Raw genomic sequence first — 16406 nt, 5'->3', positions numbered from 1 at the left:
TTTTATTAATAATATCATTAACTTAATTCCTTGTGTCCTAGTTTTGTCCATGATTCAGTTCAAACAATCATTTAGAAGCTAAATATAATTTGTGTTTACATTAAACACACTAAAATTAATTTACATCTTTTGAATGAAAACACGTTTACACGTTGTAATAAAATTCTACATATTGAAGACATGTCTCAAAAAACAGGTCTGAAATGACAGTCCTCGGTTGAAGTGATTCAAGAATGATTCGATTCGTGGAACAAATCGTTCAGTCCGGTTCATCGAAAAGATTCGACTCAAAAGAATGATTCGGTCACGAATCAGGCATCGCTAATTATAACAACTATCATCCCCTTGGCGTTTTCTTTCTTTTTTTTCTTTTTTTGGGTGTAATCAGGCGAAAACAGATCCGCTATGAATTTATGACGGTATAAAGGCTGATGTTACAGATTTAATTTGTTTTATGACCCAATTTTTATATTTTGACAATATTCGATTGTTAACATATCTATAGATGCATTTTATCCACGCAGTCCCGGTATATATAAAATTAATCTAGGTCAATATCAGTATCAAAATCATGATGCTGTGTGCCAGTAATCTCCACCCATTTCCTGAGGTGTGAAGGATGTCGGCGAAACGCACTGAGAGCGTTCTGTAGCCCACCGCACCCACCACCACAGCAGCGGCGTTCCTGACTGATTTCTGCTCACATCGACTCCTGCTTCATCTACAGTCTTTCGGGGAATCGGCACGTAAGCACGGACCGGTCGATGGAAAAAGCGAGAAGATGATACTGTGAAGAGGGTGGACATGGAAACCCGACGCTGAGTTCCTTTAATTGTGACCATAAGACACCATGGCCAAACAGTATGATGTGCTGTTTAGACTCCTGCTTCTCGGAGACTCCGGGGTCGGCAAAACCTGTTTATTATGCAGATTCACGGACAATGAATTTCATCCCTCTCACATTTCCACCATCGGTAAGAGTGTTACTTTAATGCATCCGTTCAAAGAGTTGCAGAACAAACAGCACATGCCGATAAGAAAACCCATAGCAGCGCTGGGCCATTATAGTCTATGAGCCGTGAAAAGAATGGCTTGAGAATTACACCACATAGTGAGATGCATTCACACAACCTCTTCTAGTTCTTTCTGAGATGCCTGACTGTATCTGTGTGTGAAGTCTTAAAATGTTGCGTTTTTGTCACAAACCCAGTAGTGTTTGTTTTAGTTTATTCTAGAGATTCTAGATGTTCTAGATAATAAAATGCAGAGATCAAAATTAATATAAAATCATAGGTTGCATGAATGGCAGTGAGGACACAGAAAGTGCAGGTGTGTTTTTGCATGCATTTTCACTAAAATATTGATGCATAAAAGTGTCCTGTCAGCCATTCCAACTCATGCATGCTGTTCTATGCAAGTTCTACAATACTGATATGAAATGGAATCAGGTTTAACTAAATTGAAAGTTTTGGTCTCAGCCGTGAGAAATATGTAAAGATTTTTTATTGCGATCTCTAAAACTGTTTTCTATCAAGGGACTATTTTATCACTGTGCACTTTCAAGAACTCCCAGCATAAGGATCATTTTTATTTTATTTTAAAAACAAAATTTGGTTCTAAAAAGTTCTCTCATTTTGGTGTTCATATAGTGTGCGTTTGGTCTAGTGGGACATTTTCCCAGTGGGCTGACATTACGTCCTGACAACAGCCAATTTACTCACTCGAAGAGGATGAACAGAGAGATTATTTACATATTTACATTATACATTTGCAATATGCATAAGGACACTTAATTATTTTTAACTACAAACCCATTCTTAACACTTCACTTATACTATGTATAAAGGTCTTTTAAAAGGATAGTTTACCCAAAAATGAAAAATAAATGGTCACTCTTTACTTGCCTTTCCAAACCTTTTTGCTGCCATGGAAACTGTGAAAGTAGCTATCTAGCAGAATGTCTTCGCTGCTCTTTTCCATACAGTGAACATGAATGATGACCACAACTGTCCCTATGCAATTTCATTGTACGGAAACTAGCAGCTTGGACATTTTGCTAAATATCTAAGTTAGTGTTCCACATAAGGAAGAAAGTCAAATGGGTTTGGAATGATATGAGGGTGAGTAAATAATGGTTCAATTGTTATTTTTGTGCGAACTGTGAAATCCATGTCATTCTGTAAAATCTTCTTTTTGTGTTCCACAGAAGAAAAAAAAAAGTATGTTTTAAAAGATGTGAGGGTGAATAAATGCTGTCAAAATTAACATTTTGGCCAAACTATTCCTTTAATGAAGCATTTGAGATGCTGAACCCGTACCAAAAATGTTATCCCTCAATTAAATCACATGCTTCATTAGGTGTGGAGTGAATGTCAGGCTGTTAGTTTGCAAAAGTTCAGGGTATGCTCTGTTGTGTAGCTCTCGCGGTTTTTCCAGGGGAGCGAATAATATCAAGTGGCTTACTCTTGAAATCAGGCATAAGATTCATAAGACCCTCCTATTGTTTCTGATGATCATATCCCCCAAATCAATAAAGAATCAGAGGCACTGACTCATTCCTGCAGCCTGCTGTCTGTCTCGCTGTTTATTTAATATGCTGGGATGGATCTCTTTTGGTTAAGTAGTGATGTGATACAGAACAATCTTTAACTGCAGGAGATAAAAGCTTTAGTCTGACTGGTCCTGAGAGATGGCCGGTGTCTTGCTCTAAAACATGGTTCAATAAGCTCTAGTCCGCAGGGCTATGACCCATATATATTATGATACTAGGCTGTCAAGGACCTTAGCGCTGTACTGAAACATTATTCACAGTGGAAGAGATATCTGTGTGGTCTCCAAGTTAATTTGAAGCATTAGCAAATGGTTCTTAGATGTTATCTATTGCCTTGAGGCAACATGCTGTTATGCAAAATTATTCTTGCTATAGAAAACAGCTGTTGATTGATTAGTTTGAAGATAACAAATTAGAAGATATGAGCTTCAATTCTGTTTCATTGCTTTCTGTAGTCAGTTGTTTATGATGCTGTCCACACTACAGAAATTGGACTTGTGTTTAAATTTGTGTGTGTTAATCACCATAGCATATCTGTCTGTTGTCTTGTTCAAATTATTTCCATTTTCCAATTAGCCACTGTCTCAGAAGGAAAGTGTCAAAGTCACGATTCAATTGTTACAGCTATGGCACATTATGACAAGTTTAATACTTATTACCGTCTGTCAAATGGCCATTCATTTAAAGGTCTGCTTTAATTGTCTTTATTTTTGGGGGCTCAGAAACCTTACAGTATCATAGGTATAAAGTATTTTACTACAGTGATTTAATATTTCTTGGGGAATCTGTAATTTACTCGAGTTCTAATAAATCCAAGTAATTGTACTTTTTTTCATCAGGGGGTTTTTACACGACACCGACATCAACTAAAAACAGAAAACTTTATATGTGTTTTGACCTTTCATTTACACAACAATTGCATTTGAAAATAGCTTGAAAAATACACATTTTGAAAACAGGTTTCAAAGTGCAAGTTTTTGAAAACTATTCCGTTATGGTCTCAGTGAAAACTATAAAAACGCAAATTTATTGTCGTTTTGTGCAGGCAGGCGTCTAGTGTTTCTTCACAAAGCGACATTGCCAACTACTGGCCTGGGATGCATCTTTAGTCGTTTTTGCTAGTAATTGTGATTGCAGATCGTTTTGACAACATTGTCGTTTTCAAAAACCAAAAGATAAAACATTGCCGTTTTTAGTACATCATTGTCATGTAAACACTAAAGTAAAACCTTAAGTTACATTTACAAAGTAAAGAAATGCTTTTTATGTAGACTTAAAAGTACAACTTAAATAAAAGACAAGAGCGATTTAAATTATGTTTAAAAAATAGTTTTTTTTGGGTGAACTATCTCTTTTAGACACAGACTTTGAACCACAGTAGCCTAATGCCTTTTTATGTTAACCATCGCTATAGATGGATGAGTCAAGTGTGAACACGGTTCATAAGTAGTCTTGATTTTTAGTCTAAAAATCACTATATTCTAATCATCTACTGAAAATATTCAGGTAACAGGTTTCAGGATATTTGTTTACTTTAGCTTCTGCTTTATGATTTTTACATAGTCAGAACAATGAGAAAATAGTCATTTTTGACATGTTTTTTTCTTCTGCATTAAAAAATGCATTTCATTTTTCAACTTTTTTTATACTTTCAGCAAGTATAGTGTAGTATCTGTACTGTTCTCAGTACTTTTTACACCTCTGCATAGTATTGATTAAAATAAAAGGGTTTTGGATGAAAGCTGGTTTATCAAATCAAGAAGCCATTAGAACTGCCCTTTAGAATACTGAGGAAATCTGACCTAAAACCTCTTAAAGGTGCACTCTTTTTTTTTTTTTTTTTGGTATGTCACAATAGTTAAAATGGGATGTTAGCAATAGTTTTTCAATTATGATAATACTGTGTAAATGTGCTGTTCACAGTCAACCATGATTAATTTATTCTATGAGCTTAAGTTTCCAATAATGGGGGGTTACTAAGGTACAGTGAATAGCTTGTCATGTGATCCAACATGGCCGCTCCAATAAAGGGACACACTTTATGTAAAACAAAACAGCTTTTAATAGGCTATTTAACTGGTTTCCAGTTTCACTGGTGTTTTCATCTCATGTGAGTGTTTTTTGTTGTTGTTGTTTTAATGAGAAAAGGATTACAGTTATTTGCATCATTTTATGAGAGGTTGGTTTGGTTTCTCTTTTATTTTGTAGTATTTCACAGCATTGTTGTTGTCCTTTCACTGCTGAGATTCTGGAAGAGAGGACTGGAAGGACAGCTCTTTCATTATCTTTCTTTGCCCCAGGACAACCAATTCAGTGGCTGTACTGATGACCTTTCTGGTGTGTCCCTGTGTGAAAGCTCAGGGCACTAACACTACTGCTTTATTTAATGCAGTTTAATAAAGAGGAGGCTATATGGAGCTCTGTGGATGGCATTCAACTGTATTCAAGATGGTACTCATGTCTTACTTTAGAATTTCTTGTACTTGCATATTCTTGTGCGTGGCATGCCATTCTGCTTGCAGACACTGAATTGAATCCTTTGGGGGGAAAAAAATAGTGTTTGATATGAAGGCCTCTATACAAGCTGCCTAAGTTAGTCTCTCTAACTAAGAAATTGGGTAATTAATCTTGTTTTTAATCACATTGCTGCCAGGGCATGTTAAAAATAAAAGAGACACCGACTACTGTTGTTTTGGAGTCATAATTGTTATTGAGAATGGAACTTCCTAGAAAAGCAACTCTTCCGGGAGCTGGAATGTCTTGCAGTGGACCTTATTGACAGATACCCATTTATTATTGTGGTTTTGCTGTGGCTTTATTTTCTTGCCTGCCTCCGGTTTAAAAGAGAGGTGTTTTCTTTCAGGGCTCAAGATCTCATTATGGTTTCACACTTTTCAAGAACACGTCATTCTAACTACGCAGTACGCTTTAAAGAAATTGCATAAAATATGCAAAAACTCAGAATTCGTAATGAAGGATTCATGTGAATTAGTTTTTTTTTAAATTAGGTGAACAGAGATCAAGTATTAACAAGTATTAATTAATTCTGTGCTGTTTTGTGGTATTTATCTTACTCCTGGATGATAAAATGTAAAATATAAAAATATATATTTAAAAAAAAAATTGACACTTCCATGTAAGCTATTTCTTTATTTCCACCCTTTTAGGTTCTGTGTTGTAAATTTGATACATTTTGCAAGTTCTTAAGCATGACCTAAGCATATTATTTTTGTTTCTTTCTTATTATTCTTATTCTTTATTACTTCACTGCCTTTTTATGAGTCTGATTTAAACGGTTCAGTACACTTCCTGAGAGCACTGATTATACTGACAGATTTCATTTAGAGCCTGACGATGATTTAACAGATGAGTTGTGTCAATATGAGGACAAAGAGTGCTTATTTTATTTTCAAATGATTTGAAATCATTGTGAAATGATTTTCTTTTTTACCCCAGGTGTCGATTTCAAAATGAAGACTTTGGAGATAGATGGCATTAAAGTACGAATACAGATATGGTATGTTTTATTTTTCTGTGATGATATAACAGCGTTTGATCCACTGGTTCTGCTAATCAGATGTGTGTGTGTGTGTGTGTGTGTATGCAGGGACACAGCAGGTCAGGAGAGATATCAGACCATCACTAAGCAGTACTACAGAAGAGCACAGGTGATCTTCACACATCTCACTGACTCATATACTGATCTAATAATGGAGTCAGATCTAACACAGATGCCTGTTGGTGTCCGTTGAGTGATAATACACTGATAAACTCATTATTATGTATGGGTGGATTGAAATGGATTCTGTATCAACAGGGCATTTTTCTAGTTTATGACATCACAAGCGAGCGCTCGTTCCAGCACATCATGAAGTGGGCCAGTGATGTAGATGAGGTGAGGCTGTGGAGTTTAAAGCATATCTGTCTTACTGTAACTAAATATAACCTGCTTCTTATTAATATCTCATCATTTAAATTCCGCCGCCCCTCTTTCTCTCTTTAACTTACAGCAGTTAGAGGCTGCTCTGCACATCTGGGATTTAAAATTGAATCGAATGAACAGAAATGGAAAGTTTTGGGATTTAGGAAAAAGTAAAACATAGAAACATTATGATGTAAAAAATAAATGTTGCACTTATTTCTGGGACCAACTTATTTCTTATTTCTAAGCAAGTTTGTTACTTTTTACTTATTTTTCCTAATTGTAAATCCGACATTGTTTTTTCAAAGCACCAAAACATTTTTATTTCTTTTTATTAATATTAATAATTTCCCTTATTTTGCCTCTTTCATGTTACAGTTAAGTTATTATACAGTTAAGTGTATTATTATTAGAAATAAAACACTGAAATACACACACACAAAAAATTTGAATCTCAAATGTTCATTGTGGACTTGGACTCCACTGTGTTATTCATATATTACATTTAAAACTTGGCTCCATGTTTTCCCACAAGAGGACAAACGAAAAATGAAGACGAAAACTTTATGAAAGCACTGCATATTGGTTCTGTTATATGAATTCTATGTCTCATATAATATTTGTCTGTTTCTGCTCTGCTCCATCCATTTGCCTGTATTGAGTCTCTCCTCTCGTCTGTTCTGTTTCTGATCAGTATGCCCCTGAGAAAGTGCAGAAGATACTTGTTGGGAACAAGTCTGATGAAGAACAGAAGAGACAAGTAGCTACAGAACAGGGAAATAAGGTGTGTGTATATATATATATATATATATATAATATTTCCCTCCTGTGCACTGCATCTTTCATTCATACTGCTATTTACTTCACATTACTCTGTCATCTGACAAACCTTATATCTAATGTCTGAGGTTAAAGACTTTCTTCTTTTTTGCTCCAGCTTGCCAAGGCTTATGGAATGGACTTTTTTGAGACAAGTGCCTTTACCAACCACAACATTACCGAGGTGCAATTTTGTATTTTTTCTTCTCATATATTTCTTGTTTCTTTTTAAATATTTGAGGAATGGTGAAGCCATGCAACCATCTGATCCTTTTGTTTGCACATTTTTATTATCTACAGCTAATCAGGTTTTTTTATCTTTCCTTTATTAGTCTTTCACCCGATTGGCTGAATTAGTCTTACAAGCCAATAAGAAGGATCTTGATTTGTTGGGAGGATCCATGAATGATGAGTTCAATCTCGCTGTTTTGGAGGAGCAGGAAGGACTGTGTAATGTTAGCGACGACACCCGTAAGTCCTGCTGGTGCTGAGGACAGGCAGTGACATGACTACTTTTTCAGTTGATTTCCATATTTATGTTGCATTTACATTTTGAATATCATTTTGCAAAATTGACAGTTATTGTTAAACAGTGTTTGGTGCCTTTAATGGCTTATTTCCTGCTGATTCTTATGAATATTGTTTCTTTTTCATTATTTGTTTTATAGTTACTATAAATTAAGTTGGAACATTAAAGGATATTGTATATGTATACGAAAAACAAGATCAAAAGGCCACTGCAGTGCAGTTGTACATTATTTAGTTACGCTCATTCAAGCCACACATTCAGAGTCAGTCACACGTTATATTAAATTACACTTCAATCAACTTGTTTTTTAAGGCAGCATTGACAAAATGGTTTATTCAAAGGAATATTTCAATCAAAAATGAAAATGTCCTGAATATTTACACACCCTCAGGCTATCCAATATGTAGATGAGTTTGTTTCTTCATCATAACAGGAGAAATTTAGCATTACTTTTAGCATCACTTGCTCACCAATGGATCCTCTGCAGTGAATGGGTGCCGTCAGAATGAAAGTTCCATAATCCATACTGAAAGTCCATCATCTATTGTCTTTTCACAACAAAATACACTAACACATTTGTTTTTCTCTTGTAAACAGTGCTTGATCTGATTCTCTCTTGATTTAGAGAAAGCAGTGTCTTAATGATGATTTGTTTGTAATAAACACAGCTTTCCACTTTACACGATGTTAATTGGTGGACTAGAGTCATGTGGATTATGATGATGTTTTTAATCAGCTATTTAAACACTCATTCTGACGGCACCCATTCAAGTGATGTACTGCTAAATTTCTCCAACTCTATTCCGATTCAAAAACAAACTTGTCTACATCTTGAAAGACATGAGGGTGAATAAATGTTAAGCAAATTGTCATTTTTGGGTGAACTGTTCCTGGTTGTATGGCTGGAGCGCCCATGTTAACATATTCTTTCTTGTGTTTTGCTATGGGACTTCATGTGAATATTATTCAGACCTGATTTGGCTTTCTATAAAATTCTTGAATTCTAAAACCTTGAATGCACCTACTTGACCAATTAATGCCCTTTCAAGGTAATAAATGTATTCCTGAGTGATGAATTGATGAAGCTTCACACGCCACTGTAACAATCTAAGCTTCTTTTCTGTAAAAGCACTGTAAAAAATACTGTCACTAAACACGCTGCTTACCAGTTCTGGTCCACTGTGATTGTAAATGAATGCAATGATTTTTATCTCATTAATCTGAGGTTACTCACTAATTTACTCAAATAGTATCATTTAATGTGGTATTTTATACCAATATTACGTCAAGCTGTCTTTTTCCATCAACGATCACTGTTTAGCTGATTAGAATAGTTGGAATGTTTCAACTTTTACTCTATAAATGATTCTGGAATTGATGTGGTTTAATTTCATCACAGCACACCGAATAATGTTTTTCTCTTGCTTAAATCAACATCTTACCCATACAAACTTGAGTGAAATGTATGCAGACCGAACCGTTGTGATGCCCAACAGTGATGGTGGTGTGCATCGCTGCAATGACATGGGTTGTATTGCTAAAGATTCAATGTATATTACACTATTGCAGCATTTATATGTGCAAGTGGTATTGTACTATGTTGATTTAAATGAACTCTTGAATAATACTGATATGTTTACTTGTTGTTTCATGAAATATGTCCATGAAAAAAATCTGAGAAATTTAAATGCGTATGTGGTTATTTATATATAAACTGTTATATTGTGATTCTGTTTAGGGGGTCGAATAGTTATGAATAAACATCTAATTATGAAAAGGGTTTTTTATTATTATAATGAGGAATTTGGAGATACAATTCTTTGTAAGTGCAACACCACAAGTCAACACTAGGAGGCAGTTTTGCAAAGCTGAAATGTATTTATGCAAAATAAAACCCTGGCGGGGAAAAAACAGGGGACGAATAATGTGTTTGCGGTTTTACGTAATGCTCAGAACTGGGAAATTATCCTTCAGCATTTGTGAAGTATTTTAATAATGAGGTCAGTTCATTTGATCAATTTTATCAAGGTCATGGTGTTTTTTATTTTTTCTCAGATCAAGAATTTGTTCCTTGATGCTACTGATTATTAATGGTACTTTAAAAGTACTCTGAAACAAAATATTCTGCTTGTGCATTTTGTAGCAAAGCAGATCTCACTTTCAAGGCCGTACACAGCTGGATGAAGTTTTGACAGAGAGTTAATTAAATATTATGGTACATGCTCATGTTTGCAGCTAGTTTGTGAGCAAGTAATACACATAGATGGATGCAACGATTACACAATAAAATGTTACAGTCTAACTGCATTCCCTACAAACACTTTCTTTCTTCTGTGGAAAACAAAAGAAGATATTTTGAAAAATGTTTAATGTATTGGTAACACTTTACAATAAGGCTACGTCTAAAGCATTTAATCTTAGTTAAAGTTCATTTCTTCATTTATAATAGATCATTTAAATCAAAAAATTTATTTTTTATAGCCTATTGTTTAATGGACCTGAGCTAAGATGAACTAACCAAGTGACTATGAAAGTAACTTTAATTGCATGGGCCGAATATAGGCTTGGAAATACAAGAGGGTGAATAAATAATGACAGAATTTTCATTTTTGAGTGAACTATCTATGTGCAAAAGGAAATATTATTTATGTTACCCCACACTCTCAAATGATAAATCAGAATGACTTATGTAAAATAGCAATGCAATACTTCACATGCATGTACATCTATTTACAAAAACAAACATTTATCTTCATTAATTTTATTGGAGTGCTCTAAGCCTGTTGGCTCACATGAACGCACAAATGTTTCATATTCTACTAAAAGGCTCATTGATTTGCCTAATTCTGCTGTTTGCCTTTTACCCAAATACTTCATTTAAATGTGCATCGTGTGTGAGGATGCATTTGTAAGGCTTGTTAGTAAATCTATTCAGGTGTCACAATGTGTTCTCTTGACGATGGCTCTAATATTATGAGTCATCTCTGAGAGAGTGTGGGCCAAGTGAAAGAGCTCCATGTAGTGCCGCTAATGAAATGTCTGAGCTAAATAATCTGACTTCTTACATCTCACAAGGTCTCATCAACTGTCTAGTTGCATGAGGGAACTCAAGCCCCCCACACATGATGAAGTATAAAGACGTTAAAAAATGAAGGGCTGACTTAGATAACATAATGACAGTTATCATGTAAGAGTCTGGAGATTACATGAGAACACATTTGACTCCCATTTTTGAGCAGAACTTTAATCCAGCTACTGTCATTAGCCTCACTTTTGATTTAAACAAGATTGAATCTTTTTTCTTTATCCCCATTGTTAGCATTCCGAGGTTTGGATCCGGGATCAAGCTGATTTTGAAAGAAAGGGAGAGCTTTAAAACAGCCTTTAGTTTTCCTTTCCTAGATAATCCTGTCATGCCATAACCAAATACTTCCGTGCAATTGGCTCTCACCTATCCTCATTTAATCACTGATTTGCTCAGAACAAAAACTTGCCAGGCATTGAGAGAAATAAACCAATACATCCTTAGGAGAGAGAGAGAGAAACAAGATGTGCTTTAGTATTATTTTTGGGGTGCGTGCGCATGCAGCGGGGGCGTTTGGTGAGGAGAGGGGGGGTCCAGCTTCAGGACACTTCTGCTAAGCACTGTGTTGTTGTCATCCTCCCACCTCGCCACACTGTGCTTTCACACCAGAGTGAGTCACGCTGGCTCTCTGAGCTCTGGAGGTGCGCAATGTGGAATGCTAAGCACCCTGAGAGAACTTCACAGCATTCAGACTCTTTCTACTCTGCCTTCTCATCTCTCCTTTATACCTGCTTGGAGATGTTGAAAAAGGCTGAGAGAAGCCTGCTTGATCTTTCTTTCCATATGCAGAACTAAATGTACATTTGGTGTTATCTTGGTTTACCTTACTATAGGCAGAAAATCTATCTATCTATCTATCTAAACATTATATGTATAATGCGCAATATATTATAAAAATATTTAACATAATTTATTCAATATACATTTTTGCAATATATATATATATATATATATATATATACAGTATATATATACAGTGGGGCAAAAAAGTATTTAGTCAGCCACCAATTGTGCAAGTTCTCCCACTTAAAAAGATGAGAGAGGCCTGTAATTTTCATCATAGGTATACCTCAACTATGAGAGACAAAATGAGAGAAAAAAATCCAGAAAATCACATTGTAGGATTTTTAAAGAATTAATTGGTAAATTCCTCGGTAAAATAAGTATTTGGTCACCTACAAACAAGCAAGATTTCTGGCTCTCACAGACCTGTAACTTCTTCTTTAAGAGGCTCCTCTGTCCTCCACTCGTTACCTGTATTAATGGCATCTGTTTGAACTCGTTATCAGTATAAAAGACACCTGTCCACAACCTCAAACAGTCCAACTCCAAACTCCACCATGGCCAAGACCAAAGAGCTGTCAAAGGACACCAGAAACAAAATTGTAGACCTGCACCAGGCTGGGAAGACTGAATCTGCAATAGGTAAGCAGCTTGGTGTGAAGAAATCAACTGTGGGAGCAATTATTAGAAAATGGAAGACATACAAGACCACTGATAATCTCCCTCGATCTGGGGCTCCACGCAAGATCTCACCCAAGATCTGGGGTCAAAATGATCACAAGAACTGTGAGCAAAAATCCCAGAACCACACGGGGGGACCTAGTGAATGACCTGCAGAGAGCTGGGACCAAAGTAACAAAGGCTACCATCAGTAACACACTGCGCCGCCAGGGACTCAAATCCTGCAGTGCCAGACGTGTCCCCCTGCTTAAGCCAGTACATGTCCGGCCCGTCTGAAGTTTGCTAGAGAGCATTTGGATGATCCAGAAGAGGATTGGGAGAATGTCATATGGTCAGATGAAACCAAAATAGAACTTTTTGGTAAAAACTCAACTTGTCGTGTTTGGAGGAGAAAGAATGCTGAGTTGCATCCAAAGAACACCATACCTACTGTGAAGCATGGGGTGGAAACATCATGCTTTGGGGCTGTTTTTCTGCAAAGGGACCAGGACGACTGATCCGTAAACGAAAGAATGAATGGGGCCATGTATCGTGAGATTTTGAGTGAAAACCTCCTTCCATCAGCAAGGGCATTGAAGATGAAACGTGGCTGGGTCTTTCAGCATGACAATGATCCCAAACACACCGCCCGAACAGCGAAGGAGTGGCTTCGTAAGAAGCATTTCAAGGTCCTGGAGTGGCCTAGCCAGTCTCCAGATCTCAACCCCATCGAAAATCTTTGGAGGGAGTTGAAAGTCCGTGTTGCCCAGCGACAGCCCCAAAACATTACTGCTCTAGAGGAGATCTGCATGGAGGAATGGGCCAAAATACCAGCAACAGTGTGTGGAGACTTACAGAAAACATTTGACCTCTGTCATTGCCAACAAAGGGTATATAACAAAGTATTGAGATTAAATTTTGTTATTGACCAAATACTTATTTTCCACCATAATTTGCAAATAAATTATTTAAAAATCCTACAATGTGATTTTCTGGATTTTTTTCTTCTCATTTTGTCTCTAATAGTTGAGGTATACCTATGATGAAAATTACAGGCCTCTCTCATTTTTTTAAAGTGGGAGAACTTGCACAATTGGTGGCTGACTAAATACTTTTTTGCCCCACTGTATATATATATATAATAACAATATAGACTTATTTATATATTCAGTATATAATATGATAAGTGTTATAAAATAAAAATTCAACATCTATCTATCTGTCTGTCTTTCTATCCTTTTTCAAATCTTTTACTCCGTTTTACCTGAGCTTTCAAATATTACATGAAATACCATTTGAAAACCAATTATGTACAAATATAAATTTTCCTTTTTGATAACTCCACAAATGTATTTTTTCAGTGGGTAAAACACTGAATGTGCCTGTGTGTTTCTTGGCCTGGAGTCAGTTGGGAAGCAGCCAGGGAAGTGCCTTAGGATACTGACTCAGGCATTGTGAATCTCAGAGCAGCAGGAGAAACGTTCAGCACGGATATCTCCAATTTCATTCTCTACACCGCACTCTGTGCGCTGAGCACCTATGAAAAGATAATCATGATTTCTTATTGCGACTGCAATTATCAACTTGCATTAGGACTTAATAATGCTTCTCTGAGGGAAATGCTAATAAAGTCTTGGAACACACATAGTGAATATAACTGACAGTCATTAATCTCTCTCTGTGGGCATTTGGTAATTACTTTGCTGATTCTATCAATATACCGTAATAACACAAATATGAACAATAAACAACACGGGCTAGCTTAATTGTATGCTAAATTATGTTAATCGCTAAGACTAACTAGCGCATCAGCCATTTTGAAGGCCTCACACGCTCTCTGCACTGCACTTCTCATTGGGTCACACAAAGACCCTGTGTGCTCAGCAACAACTTGTCACCTTTCTGCATGTCATTCTGTATTAGAGTATCTGCATCGCTTGAGTGGAGCTAAATGAATGGGACCATTCTTCCTGTTCCCCCAGCATCCCTGACAAGACATTCCTATGTGAGGTCACACATGCAGTTGTGTGGTCAACATGTAGGGGGCGTCAAGTATTGATCGCTCAAACAGGACAAAGACATTCCTAAATAATTTAGAAGGAATGGTCAGATGGTAGCAACCTGTTCGACATTATGATTTCTGATGATGATAATCCTTGCAAACCTCTTTCATTTTTTTTCTCCCTGAAATTTAGCAGCTGAGTTAATTCTCAAGAGCAGCATGTTGTTTGTTAATGGTGTTTTTCACAAAATAGAGTATGGAATCTAGCACACTCATTTTAAAGAGATTAACCTCCTCCCATGTGTTCAATGAGGACATCACATTTTGGATTGTATGTGCTCTTTATTTCTCTTGGATTAAAACATCTGTCCTCAGATATGGACAATCTGTGCTGCAGTGGTAGTAGCTTTACTAAAATCTGAAGCATAGTATTTAAATTAAGTAATTTTGACCAAAATGAAGTCATTTTAAAGAGGAACTGCAAGCCTGTTGTCATGGTGACAAACTAAATGTTATTTTAACACTGAAATCTATTTACTTGATGTGATAACTCTGATAACATTTTTTGGAGGAGTTATGAGGCATGAGTAAGCATTTATGAGGAATTGTACATGAAATATTGCACAAAAGTTTGGACAAACCCACTTAATACACTTAATACACTCTACACTTTATGGTTACATTTAAGCATGCACCTATCATTTACATAACACCTATGAAAGGTTGCTATGTCAAGTTACCAAAGCCTTAACTATAAACAATCGCTAGCGTATTGTCATAAAAATGAATATCTAATTATTTGCAACCAAATAGTTTTGACGGTTTCAGTGGAATAGTCATCATAAAAGTTTCTGGATGAAATTATAGGCGTAAAGTGGCAGTTTGTGTAAAATATAATGTGAAATGACTTTATTTTGTGTTTATATTCAGACACAAAATTTTAATGGTAAAAACAACTTGTGATGGTATTTTAGTTGTGCAAACTTTTTTTTTTTTTTTTTTTTTTAATTGTCTGAAAATAAACCCATTTCACAGTATGTTTTTCACAAACTACTTCCTGTTATGTTTACATTAACAGGGAAGGTTACTTTGGAAATGTAATAGGTTACAGATTACAAGTTACCCTATTTAAAATGTAATAAGTAGTGTATCTGTTAATCAATTAAATTTATTAAAGTAATGCAACTGATTTGTTTACTTTTCTAAATTTCTAACGAATGTTTTTCAACATTTAGACCATGCAGGGTTAACCTTAGTAGAACCCTCATTACTGTCAGACTTTCAAAATCCTTCATCACTTAAATTAAAATTATAATGATTTGATTTTAAAGCACAGCCACCACAAAATCAGACTGATTTTGAAATCATTCTGAGGTTAAATACATATTTAAAATCATAGTTTAATAGTTATGATACTGTTTTTGAAATCAAATCTTTGCATAGCTACGACAAGAAACACTGGCATCTAACAACGCCTTGGAAAAAAAGTTAATCTTAAAAAATAAAGCATATATACATAAATAGGTCCTAAACTCCTGCAACATTGGTGTCTCATATTTTAAAGCCGTCAATGCAATTTGGGAAAGAAATCAACTAAATCTGTATGTGTAACCCCTTCGTAATCGTTAATATTTTCATAAGTAACCGTAATTTAATTACACTTTTTTTTTTCTCAGTAACTGTAACAGATTATTTTGTAATTAAATTACGTAATTCTGTTACTTCCCAACACTGCAAATAGCAAAAATAATTTTAAAATGCTCATAGTACTACAGGTTAAACTGGAGAGGGTTTCAAATGAGGTAAAACACTAACTGTTCTTACTAGTAATCAAAGTGTTAATCATTATGCTTTGGATAAAACATGTCACCAATGCTAGTAACACAATACACAGATTTAGTAAAGCACATGTTGGACAGGTCAACCCTGCTACTCTTGTCAAAACCAACAGAGTACCAGTCGCGTGATAACCGTGCAGCACATAAATTGTGCTGTTGCTACGGCAACCCTGTCCGTAGGGGGCCCATTCCCACAGATAAAGCCTCAAATCACGCT

The 16406-nt window shown here is 35.7% G+C and overlaps 1 protein-coding gene across 1 annotated transcript; it reads left to right on the top strand.

The window, feature by feature from the left end:
* Nucleotides 1-313: 313 nt before the first annotated feature.
* Nucleotides 314-9721, top strand: rab15 (RAB15, member RAS oncogene family). The gene is made up of 7 exons (XM_058755858.1): nucleotides 314-974; nucleotides 6008-6068; nucleotides 6159-6219; nucleotides 6369-6446; nucleotides 7168-7257; nucleotides 7411-7476; nucleotides 7625-9721. Exons 1-7 carry the CDS (start codon nucleotides 851-853, stop codon nucleotides 7781-7783), a joined length of 639 nt encoding a protein of 212 aa, XP_058611841.1. The 5' UTR covers nucleotides 314-850; the 3' UTR covers nucleotides 7784-9721.
* Nucleotides 9722-16406: the final 6685 nt, after the last annotated feature.

The sequence above is a fragment of the Onychostoma macrolepis genome, chromosome 20 (assembly GCF_012432095.1).
Source record: "Onychostoma macrolepis isolate SWU-2019 chromosome 20, ASM1243209v1, whole genome shotgun sequence".
Classification (NCBI taxonomy): domain Eukaryota; kingdom Metazoa; phylum Chordata; class Actinopteri; order Cypriniformes; family Cyprinidae; genus Onychostoma; species Onychostoma macrolepis.
The sequence above is the reverse complement of the archived record's forward strand: the minus strand, read 5'-3'. Positions and strand labels throughout refer to the sequence as shown.